The sequence below is a fragment of the Haliotis rufescens genome, unplaced genomic scaffold (genome assembly GCF_023055435.1).
Source record: "Haliotis rufescens isolate VD_foot unplaced genomic scaffold, xgHalRufe1.0.p SCAF_7, whole genome shotgun sequence".
In the NCBI taxonomy this organism is placed as follows: domain Eukaryota; kingdom Metazoa; phylum Mollusca; class Gastropoda; order Lepetellida; family Haliotidae; genus Haliotis; species Haliotis rufescens.
This window is the reverse complement of record NW_025964361.1, coordinates 13,933,956-13,945,570: the sequence shown is the minus strand read 5'-3', so window position 1 is coordinate 13,945,570 and position 11,615 is coordinate 13,933,956. Positions and strand designations below refer to the sequence as shown.

At 38.8% G+C, this 11,615-nt stretch overlaps 1 protein-coding gene across 1 annotated transcript; it reads right to left on the bottom strand.

Annotated features, from left to right (window-relative positions):
• Positions 1 to 2,492: 2,492 nt before the first annotated feature.
• Positions 2,493 to 9,215, bottom strand: LOC124141905 (acid-sensing ion channel 1-like). Its single transcript, XM_048387720.1, has 6 exons — positions 8,934 to 9,215; positions 8,386 to 8,484; positions 6,614 to 6,794; positions 4,793 to 4,955; positions 3,807 to 3,898; positions 2,493 to 2,644 (listed from the first exon to the last, which is right to left on the bottom strand). The coding sequence occupies exons 1-6, from the start codon at positions 9,210 to 9,212 to the stop codon at positions 2,493 to 2,495; spliced, it is 966 nt and encodes a 321-aa protein (XP_048243677.1). The 5' UTR covers positions 9,213 to 9,215.
• Between the last annotated feature and the right edge of the window lie 2,400 nt (positions 9,216 to 11,615).

Genomic DNA, 11,615 nt, shown 5'->3' with positions numbered 1-11,615 from the left:
TGAATGCCGTACGATGAGTCAATAGTAGAGACAAAGGTACGATTTCATGACAGTTTTATACACAAAGAAAACGGTTAAGCACCCCCCTATTTCTGAACCATGACAAATGGCAAAAATCATGGCATGGTTTGACTGACCACATGAGCTGGGCGATGCCAATGTCACCGGATAGAATTACACACATTTGACAACAAATAAAGAAGATATTGGTGAGTTGTGATTGACAAAAACATCATGATAACGCAGGTACTGTTTTTGACCTTAGACAATACCTCAAAAAGGTATGGAGCTGCAGGATTAAGAAAACGAGTGACGTTTGATGTTTCATGTGAAAATGTTCCTTAAAGTCTAGATCTCCACTTGACATGACACGTAAAACAGATCAGTGGCGGGTATAACCGCTACGTGCCCGGATGACGCATTCCACCCTACGTCTCATGCCTCCAGTCAGACGTTGGATTTGTTGATGGGTCAACAACAACTCCTGATGCAATGCTGCTTATAAATGGCGTAAATATTGTATGGGAGGATCTCATGCCTGTATGCGCCGCGCCAGAATATCCCAAACATGTTCAAGGGGGTTCACATCTGGGCTCATTGCTGTCCAGGGTAGAGTCGTTATTGCATTGGCCCTCATGTTATCCACGACTGCATGCGAACAATGAGGTCTGGCAATGTTATCCGTGTACTGAGGTCGAGTAGCAAGAGGTCGGTTGTCAAAATGAGGAACGACGACTGGCCTCAAAACGCCCCGGATGTACTGATCCCCTGTTAAGTTGCCTCTTATGCTGACCAAATCCAACCTGCAATCATGTGAGATACACCTCCAAACCATTACCAAGTCCCCGCCGTATGCAACAGTCGGGATAATGTTCCTGGGGCTGTAGGGCCGTGTTCCGGTGCCTCCAAACTCTCGTTCATCCACCAGTGACGTGGAGCAGAAAGCGACTTTCGTCTGACCATTATGGATCCGTCTCCAAGTTCTCAGATTCCAGTGCTGTCGCGTAATACACAATGCTAAACGAGCAGTTTTGTGGGGATCTCTCAACAAGGGACGCTTTATGACTCGTCTTGCCCTCAGTCCTGCTGCTTTCTGTCGTTTCCTGATGCTGAAACGACGATTGGGCAACCACAGCTGTATCAGACGAGTACTTGTTGAAAAGGGTTCTCGGCGTATGAGACGAAGAAGGTCCCTGTCTTCGCGATGTGTCGTCACAGGAGGTCTTCCGGACCTGGGACGGTCCTGTACATCACCGTTCTGATCATGTTTCTCGACTAAATGCCTTACGACAGTGTGATGATACCCCAAATTCCGACCAATGGCATTGCAAGACATGCCTGCGTTATGCAAGCCGATTATTTGCTATCTTGATAATCGCCTTGGTGCCATGGTCACACAACGTCATTGAATAACTGTTTAAAACCGAGGTAATATACGTTTGGATATACTGCTTTTAGAGATATTCGAGGGTAGCATGCTGCACGGGCATACCATACATGGCACGTGAGCTTTCGTCACGCATGACTGATTACACCATCTCGAGAAGACATTATTCTTCCCGTAATTATATCTTTCATGGCTCTTGCAAATATTGGGACCAAACAGTAATGAAATATATTAGGGTGTGCTTAACTTTTTTTTCTTTGTGTATATTAATAATGAGAGCATCTAATCAAAATATAATCAACCTGTCCTTTATCCTGTGTGACGTATAATTATGCACACGTCAAAAGAAAGAAAGCTGAGGACGTTCTAGTTTTTTAAAGCGAAAGCTAACACTGGTTAAGTTCCTTTGACCGAATAATTGTCTCGTTGAAAACGTGTGAAAACCCAACGGACTTAAAGCGAAAGCTAACACTGGTTAAGTTCCTTTGACCGAATAATTGTCTCGTTGCATAATTAAAACATGATCAACAATACTCAACCCATATCACACTTGACTTCAAAATAATCGTTTTGGACCGAAAAGCCAGTGGCTGAAGTTATGAGCAACGACCCACGTGTTTTGTGTACAGTAGCATACTGATTAGCTAGCGAGTCTGATTACCCGATCTTCTTTTAATCAGCTCTTAAATCAATCACTGACTAATAATGTCATTATCTTCCACTGTATCCTCCCGGGGTCAGATGGGTCAATGAAAGATGAATACACATGCGGGTGACAAAAAAGACATCTATCAAGTAATGCATGTTTAAAAAGTATTTGTCGATGTGACAAAACCATCAATTGTACAAAATGTACAGTGTGTAAGTAAAGTTATGACATGCGTATTCGTGTGTATAGCCATTTGCGACTTGCTAAAAGTACATTAAATCTGCAAAGTCCGCTCCTTCCGTGCTCACCCATTCTAGGCATCATCATGCCGGATAATTAGCTGCTACAGTATTTTAGTTGTGAAAGAAAATAGAAGTCCACACGTCAACATAATAAAGAAGTTGAAATCCAATCTGGTCTTCATTGGCACCACAGCTTCCACTAATGCCTTTGGCTTCAGTGCTCAGTGGGTTTGATATCCTTGGCTTCGCCGCCGTGTTTACGTCTTCTGAAGATGGTCAAACAAAGAAACAGGAGGAACTCTCCCAGTTCTGTGAGAGTCAGAATGCTGGCTCCGAGACAGATGCCCATCTGACCTCCCAGATTACCTGGCAACACAAAATATATACACAAGCTGATTTTAAGACTATTTTATTCAGTTTCTTTATTTGATTGATGTTTAACGCCGCACTCAGCAACGGAATATATAACGAAAACATGTACGTAATCGTGTTTAGATTATAAAGTGATTGATATTATGAGCAACTATCCACTCTGTCGGGATGCGATGCCACCAAATCACAAAGCCTGATCACTTGATCCATTACGTCACCTTTTTTAGACCAGCATACATCGCCGGGGACGTATTCTCACCCGGAATCCCAACTCGGTTACACTGCGGTGCTGTTAATGTAATTGGACAGACATCCACAGGTATTACATGATTGTAAATATAATACTCTTTTAACTTAATTTATCACCCATGGGAAATGGTGCATTGACCTGGTTACAATTGGCATTGTTTCTGTTTTGTGTTTTTGACTTTTGACAAAGGATATCTTGCATTTGTCTGCCAATCCATGTATTGTTTCAACACAAAAAAAATTAAAACGTCTGCAAATGTTATCGTATAGGCTATATGACAACAAATAGAGACATAGTTTCATATGTGATAAATTACTTTTCTGTACAATGTCATTTATATGAATCATGAATAAAAGTGGCCCTAGGACTTAACCCTGAGGTAACCTGCTTTTATATTCCCTTCCTCATAATTCGCATTGTTGTTAATTAATGCTTGTCTTCGATTTTCAAATAATCAGTGAACCAGTCATAAGTGTTCCTCTTATTTCTGTCGAATATGGTTTCGTTAATAGACCTTAACTTCCAAACGTATTCAAAGTTTCCCTTTAAATTTGCGCCTGGTGTGCCAGTGATAAAATTGTGGAACAATATATAACTGTTGATAAGTGCGAGCTTTTTAATTCGCAGTGAAATGGCAATATTGTTTTGAAAATTTACATGTGTTAACCAATGTACTTTTGGCATGGTGTACGTGTATATATGAGCATTTATTTAATCATTATCGACTTTGAATAATACCCGTGATGAAAATGAATGTGCTGTTGGTTTCAATTCAGAGACGGCGAGGATTGGACATCATCATTGATATGAAATGGTGAATCTGTACTTCGTAATTCATGCATGGCCCACTACAGATGCAACGAAGTAATATTGATGGATGTGACATACACATGTATGTGTACTAACCTATGATGGTCTCTGTTGTATACCGTGGAATCTGTTCTGTTGATTGGACGACCAGATCCGCATAGTAAATCCGTATTTCGAGATAGTTTTCTCTGAAATGATAGTGATTTGTGTCGTTAAATTTAATAGAACTATGCAGATGCTTGCATTATTTACATCGGAAGAATTTCCCATGGAGATTACCACACGAGTAGCTATTAGGTACCTTTTAGGAACTTTGTATCTTAATCGTGTCACTGGATTTTCTGGTGCATCGATCACTTGATTCTCTGGATTGTTCACAGGCCGCCGTCGCATGGCAGTAGTACTGTTGTGCGACGTCAGGCAATAAATACTTTTAATGCAAATTGTGTGCATGGCGGGTGCTACCGGTAGAGAAAAGACATGCTTTCCCTGTACGTGAACACCTGGTGTCATCACTGATTTTAGTGGTTCATTCATATTATTTTAACAGCTCTGTTGCCACTTACGCCAAATTTAATATGCTTTATACGTTACACTGATAATTCTCTTCCATTGACCGATTAACGTGGTGCTATATCATGCTGACACTAAAATGTGAGTCAGAATCCTTTAAACTTTATTTTGGCCTGAACTGGCAGCCAGTGAAGTGACATTAGCATGTACGGAATGTGGGGACATTTTAAATGTCATGGAGTTTCAATATCACTGTATAAACTTCAGAGGGCAGAAAATACAGCAGCTTGGATTGTATCAATGAATCATTACACGTTCCATCATTGCGCCACAAGTTGCAATGTCAATACACAGCAATATCCGAAAAGTGGCGTTGACTAGCGACGTATAGGATGAGACTTTCCAATGATTGTTTCCCTGTTCTCTGCAAGTATTCTGCTGACATCTGTTAAGCATCTCTTGTGATTAAGATTCAAATTTTGGACTTAAAGCAACGGTGATCGGATCCTGGGCAACGTTCCATAGCAAAGCAACATCATATATTACTGAATTGCACGTAAAATAATTACCTGATATATTCCTCATCTGGAGCAATTTTAAGATCCAGGAGCATGTTCACAGAGACATCTGATGGGTATTTTGAAGCTGATACCTTAACATCATATGTCGCGAATGAGCAGGGAAGTTGACAAGCACATTCTTTCTGAATCGTCGCATTCCTCATCACATATTCTGAAACATGTAAAACTAAAAATACCTTAAATGTGTCATCATTAACAACTTGATGTTAATGCATATAAAGTTTTCATGTAATATTGCAGTAGTTATTTGCAGAATATAAGTGCATGTCAAAACGTGGGACATCAATATCCGTATAAAAAATGATTAAACCTTAAGACCAACAAAACAGTGCTTGAATATATGATTATGTTGTATGATTTTAGCAATGATTTATGCATGCTATTTAATGGTGACATGTATATAATGGTATTCTAATTTCACCTTAGTTTACTTACATTTATCAAATATGTTTCTTTATAGTAGTTTCACACTACACCTTTTTATGATATGTATGGGATGTTTACTGTGAATGATGTGGAAACTGAGTAAACTCTATATCATTGTCCTTTACGGTATATTATGTAGCAACACCAGGCATCTGTACAAGCATTACCTGTTCACATAATACACTTCAAAGGATAAGAAAGTCTCAAGTAATTTTGTTTTGTGAGATGATTTAACAGGAAATACAAGTGCACTGAAACTATTGTCAAAACGATGTCACAATTTCGTTGACTTAGACCTAAATTTCAATTGGTTATGCTAACAGTGACAAGCATGGGAGTGTGGCCACAACCAAACCAATAGGCGAGAAGCACCAATTCGAATTCTAAGTGAAACATACTGAGGATCCTAATTTCCGCGATATCCTTGCCCCTATCGGTAACATAATGCAGCAGACAGACAAACAGACAGTTTATCTGAGTCTTACCTTACATTGATACTTGGAAGGAAGGCGTATGTTTTGGTAATTTCGGTTAACACTAATAAAGGTAGGACGTGTCATTTAAATGAAACGTGTCTGTTTTTCAGTTTTGTATGATAACGTTTTTCGTTTTAATATCACTTCATTGAATATTCGTACAATGAATTGGTTCACCTGCGTGTCAACTTCATTTCTGTCATCATAAGTTGACAATACATTATAGACCAGAAATGTAAAACTGTAAAATATCGATTAAATCCAATTATAAAACATTCAAGTATATTATTTTTAGCGTCTGTATTGCAGTCATTCCTTCAAATAATCCTGATTTTGACCCGGTGACTCAGGGCAGACGCCTATTCATTTTAGTCAGTCTGTTGTGTGTGTATTTAATGATTTAAGGTAGGACAGGTTCGTACTTACCATATGCAGGACCATAACATGTCGTGAAGTTATGAATAGAACAATATTGTCCAATAGTACCTGAAATTAGAGCCATAATCTAAGGAAGATTTGTCAAAGGTATACCAAATTCTGCATACATGTACACAAATACTGAAAAGACAAGGACAGAATGAGCATTTCAGTAAATAAATATAACAACATTATTGAAGATGACCTTCTTATACACTTCAAGCCGCTCATGCGTCACTTCATGAAAATAATTCATGAAAATTTCCCATTGAAATATCAATGCATTGTTTTTAGATATCTCGTGTTTGACATTAGTCTGACATCGGTCTGTAGGGAGACTGCATGCTGTTGTTGGCCTGATATCGTTGCTGTGATCTGTTGTTTGGCAACAATTCGTTTTATGAATTATTTTCTTGTAGTGACGTTTATTTTGCGGTTCAGTATATAAAAATACATTTTGAATTGCAATTCGCATGATCGTTTAGCTTACCATTATCACTCGGTGTGATACAACCACATTCACCGTGTGTCATTTTTGTGATACACTCTCGTAGACAGTTTTCATATGTGTAGGTGTCGAAGTACTGCAGGGTGTTGTTAAATGAGGGCGCCAATGTGTCCAGACATGTTCGGTTCTTTAAGGCCTGGTAGGGCGGAGGTAAGTACTGGTACTGTAACAGAACTTGCATACATAGAATAGCTTAACTACAATGTTACAAATATATCAACACGAGTTTTTCCATTTTTTATCAACGAGTGTTGATGCATTTGATCTCAAAAGACACGAGGGTGAGATTTTATTTATCATTGAACATCATTCGACCAACCTTTTCAGTTTGTAGACAGTAATGAGCAGTGTCATTAGTGTAAAACGTACTGCTAACAACTTCAGTAGCAGAGCCATGAGTGATGTCATTTGACCAATGACGCCACAATGGTCTGCATAGCATTGTGATGCAATTTCATTCACACCCTTCACACCCAAGCGATATCTCCTGTGGGACCCAGTTTTGGATTATATATATATTATATGTATTATATATACAATGTCATTTGCAGCTAAGCCACTGCATTTATCTTCAGCCCAATGATATGAAAGGCAGACTTATATAGATTCTTAAACATGAAGAAGATTACCTTTTTCTTTGAGTATATTGTACAAACGAAAATATTCTGCGATGAGGACTTGAGGACTGAGGATTTGTTTGCAACAGAACAGGTGTCATTATATCATATTCAAGTCCAAATTCATTGGTGAATAATAGGTTTATAGTAGATTATTTCGTCCAAGTTCCAGAGATAAAACAGTAAAGAGAATGGCATATTTCTCCCCCCTGGTATATTTGTCAAGCTGATTATACAAGGGGAAAAGTGCTGTTAAGGATATGTTGTTGCGGATAACAACATAATAAGCATAATTGGGCGTATCGCTGGACGTTGGGACCGGATGTTGAGCTCCTTCAACCGGTTGATTACGGTTCTGCTAGGAATTGGTCTCAACCAAAGAATTATTCGATGTGTTAATGTGGCAGTTTTGTATCGATTCCGTAGATGAACCAACTAAATAGAGTTGACTTTTGAACGTGACATCACACGTGGACGACCAGCACGTGGCAAGTCACGTGTGTTGTCCTGCTGTAGATAACGTCTCCAAATTGAAAAATTTGTGTTTCGATGAACATGAAACTGTCTGGCAGCTTTATTTTGGGTTATTCCTGCTTGCAGCATGCAAACGGTGTCTATACTTGATGTTTAGCAATCCGTGGCATGGCGTAGGTGTTATTTACGGTTATGATGGTGAACATTGTGGTTTGGGTACATAAAGCAAACATCACTGTATATTAAACTCAATGTTCGCTGATCCGAGAAGTCGTTCTTTCAGCCTACTGAACATATTAGGCTCAACGAATGCCACAAAACAAATCGGTTCAGCTGTCAAATGGGAAAGATAAGCCAAAAGTGGTTTTGCGTTTGGTTGTGAATGACAGATTGAAAGCTTCATAGTACTGTTATGAAATGTGTGCTTTGTATGTCATAGATAACGTGAATGTTGATTTGCGCTGGGACCATCACTATTTAAGGTTTGTCAAGAGGACCTGATAATATTCGAGTCTAAAACAGGGAAACCTGTGGTTGACATGACGTGTGAGCATGATGGAACACTCACCGAGATACAAAATATCAACCAACACATGATTACTGGTAGGATTTTACCCCAGCCACACTGGTACTGGATATCATAATTATTATTCAGTTACGTACCGTTGATCTCTGAACAACAGCATTAGTTGTTGAACCTGGAGCTGCCAGGAAAGAGGTTCGCGCTTCGTCTGGATGAGTACGTGGATCGTGCAGGATCACCTTCAATCATTGAAACATAGCTATTGATTATACAAAGACAAAACTAACTCATAATTATCATTGTTCGATTGCATTTATTTGATTAAAACCAATGTGAAACATGACAGGAAACCTCTGTAAATCAGAGTTAAAAAACTTTCATTTTCAATGTTAAGATGTAATTATTGAAACAAATCTCGATTCCAATATAATACAGTCTATGCATTGTCCTGTATCATGTAGCGTACCTTCATTCCAGCTGAAAGTTGAGAACCAAGCACATAGTTGGACTGGTCAACTTTGACGTACATGAGAAGATTGTTTTCTGATCCAGTTACTCGCACGTTAGTTACATCAGAAGCATTCCAGTTGAAAGTGGAACAATAGCCTAAAGTGGTGAACACAGGTTTCATCGACGACCAGCATGGACTATATGGAACACTATTCATCAAACACATGTAAAACATTACTTCTGGGCTCATGTGAATGTTTCTCCACCAGTCAAGGGTCTGACTCTCTCGATAAATAGGCCGATCAAATCCAGGTTCGCTCCAGTTTAAGCTCAAGGTTCCTGTTAATTGGCCCAACAAACTGACTTTATTGAAGTATGTCTCAAGATGAGGATCAGCTGCTCTAACTTTGCTCAGGTTGAACGGACTCTGATTGCAGAAGGTAACAGCTGGGAAAGGCAATTCCTCGAGAACCTCCATCTTTGTGTTGGTGATCACTGGGTATCTGTAGTAGTTCATCAACTCCTTCGTCATAGAATAGGACATGTACGCTGACATCACCAGGACCGCAACTGTCCATGTAACACTGTAATGTCAAAGTTGTGTAAGTTGAATAATGATGAATTCTTGTTTCGGCAAACAAGTAACAACTGCCTTGATTAGTCTATATGAAAACTGGAATCGACGTTTCTCAGTCCACGAATCCTTCTTTACCTATGTTGTTCACCGTTGTTCGGGCTCTGAATTACAATCCTGCCGACATCGCCAGGACCGCAATTGGACATGTTACTTTGTAAGGTCAAGTGGTGTGTATGGAGTAAAATTATACGCTATGCTTTGGCGTACGACTATGAAATTACCTTTTTTTGAAAAAGGAGAATAGACATTTCATAGTCGCATCAATCTTCATAACTGATGAGTACTATAATTACAAATTCATCATATCATTTCTGTGTTTCATGTCTTGGACTATGAACAGAAAACATCTTATAACATTTTCATCGGAATATATTTTATATTTGGATTCAGTTAAACATGGTCTTTTAAATCACTGTACAACAGACAAACACGTACAAGGTAATATTCTCATTCAAATTACATAGTGTTACATAATCTAAAATGTTCTTATTCCTTTATACGCATCTGCCATTTTCAATATACTTATATTGTGAGCTACAACGAAATCGAGAAAGAGCTATCCAAAAATGGTTATTTTCTGGCGTTGACGTTTGTGTTGTATCGAATATTTTATACATGACAATTGGATATTTCACCCAGTATTCATGATCAGTAACTCCTAGATAACCTACATTTACATCGAGGACATCCAACATTCAACAGACTTTGTGCACTTTGTGTGGTTTAAATATAAGTAGTTCAAGTTTACTTCTTCAATTTACCTGACATCAAAACATTCAAAGCCCCAGATTTCTAAGCTCAAAAAGAATTGAATTGGGCATATGTGTTTATAAATAATGTTTAAGAACACATCAAATGAAATATTCTCCGAAGTGTTAAGATTTTGTGACAAACAGTGACCTTGTCATTATATTTGTAAGGTAACACTTGGGTACAGGTAAACTATAACTGTAAAACATCCGCTGATATAGTGCCATGACGTTTCTTAACAACGGAGATCATTCAGTCTTCTCAGCGTGTCATGTTGGAGAGGTGTACATTATGTTCATAGTTAAGTTGTAATCTGTAAAGTCTTGTTTGTCTATACACGTTCTTTCCTGGAGCCTATCTGTTTGGAGATTTCCGTGTTTCGTTGCATTAATAAAGAGCTGATAGAGCTGTACGAGACTTTTAGCAATATTCTCTAAATATCATCGCGGAAGGCATAACAATGGGCATTCCATATTGTACCAATGTGGGGCATCAAACCTCGGCTTTGTTTGTGTGACGAGCCAATTTTTTCTCTCATAAAGCTAGCCAATCGGTCCAACTCAGTGTTAAATTTGTTTGTTTTTTGCACTCAGCAACATCCCATCTATATGACGGCGGTCTGTAAATAATCGAGCATGGATCTACGTAATTGGGATCGATGACACGCATCAACCAAGTAAGCGAGCCTGACCACCCGATCCCCTTAGTTACGCCAAGCATAATTCCTTTTAAAGCAAACATGGGATGCTGAAGACCTATTCTAACCCGGATCTTCACGGGTCACCAAGTAGATGGAACACACATCAAGTGTTAAGAGTCTACCGTTACCGTTCGCGTTTTGCATTACACACGAAAGGGAGAAAATATGTATCTTTTAAAACACAGTTATTAAGTATTTCCCTTTCATGTGGAAAGCAAAATCGGGAACGGGCTTTGATATATTTACAGCACAGTAAAGTTCTAACTCTCAGGCGCTTTCATGTCCGTTATTCAGTTATGGTCTGATGAGACTCATACGTGGTACGAGTTGAAAGCACTAGCCAATTAAAACTGTGTTAAACAACAATATTTCCATGTCATCTTCTATTTTATTTATTATGTTTATACCGATTATCATTTGTGACCTGTAAGTAGTTCGTACGATGCTGTCAGTCACAATAATGATCGATAATAGGTTACCAACGCCAATGATCTATGTTATGTTTAATGTATAACATTCAAATGCGGTTTCTACGATATATATATATATATATATAAACAGTAGGGGATACTCTTACGTCAAGCATCGCCGCCTTCACCCAGCAGTGAATAGGTACCCGGTGGGATGAGGTGGTAATGTGAAAGTTAACCTTCCAGCACATTACAGGCAGCTTAGGTTGTATGATCCCAGGGGAGCACAGAATGATAAACGAGCCCACACTGATCCATTGCCCGGCGTTATTAAGTTATCGCTTTGAGCATGAACCTTGAACATGGAGGCGTAATGTAAGTACACATATTGTTATAATATATGATATGTCTAACGCAATACAT

Bases quoted from the DNA above. Each gene is read 5' to 3' on its own strand.
- LOC124141905 (XM_048387720.1), bottom strand. From the start codon at position 9,212: ATGAACTACTACAGATACCCAGTGATCACCAACACAAAGATGGAGGTT. The intron at 4,956-6,613 runs GTAAGCTAAACG...TACATGTTTCAG, and splicing joins TATCACACCGAGTGATAATG to AATATGTGATGAGGAATGCG. The intron at 3,899-4,792 runs GTAATTATTTTA...CTATCATTTCAG, and splicing joins CCAGATGAGGAATATATCAG to AGAAAACTATCTCGAAATAC.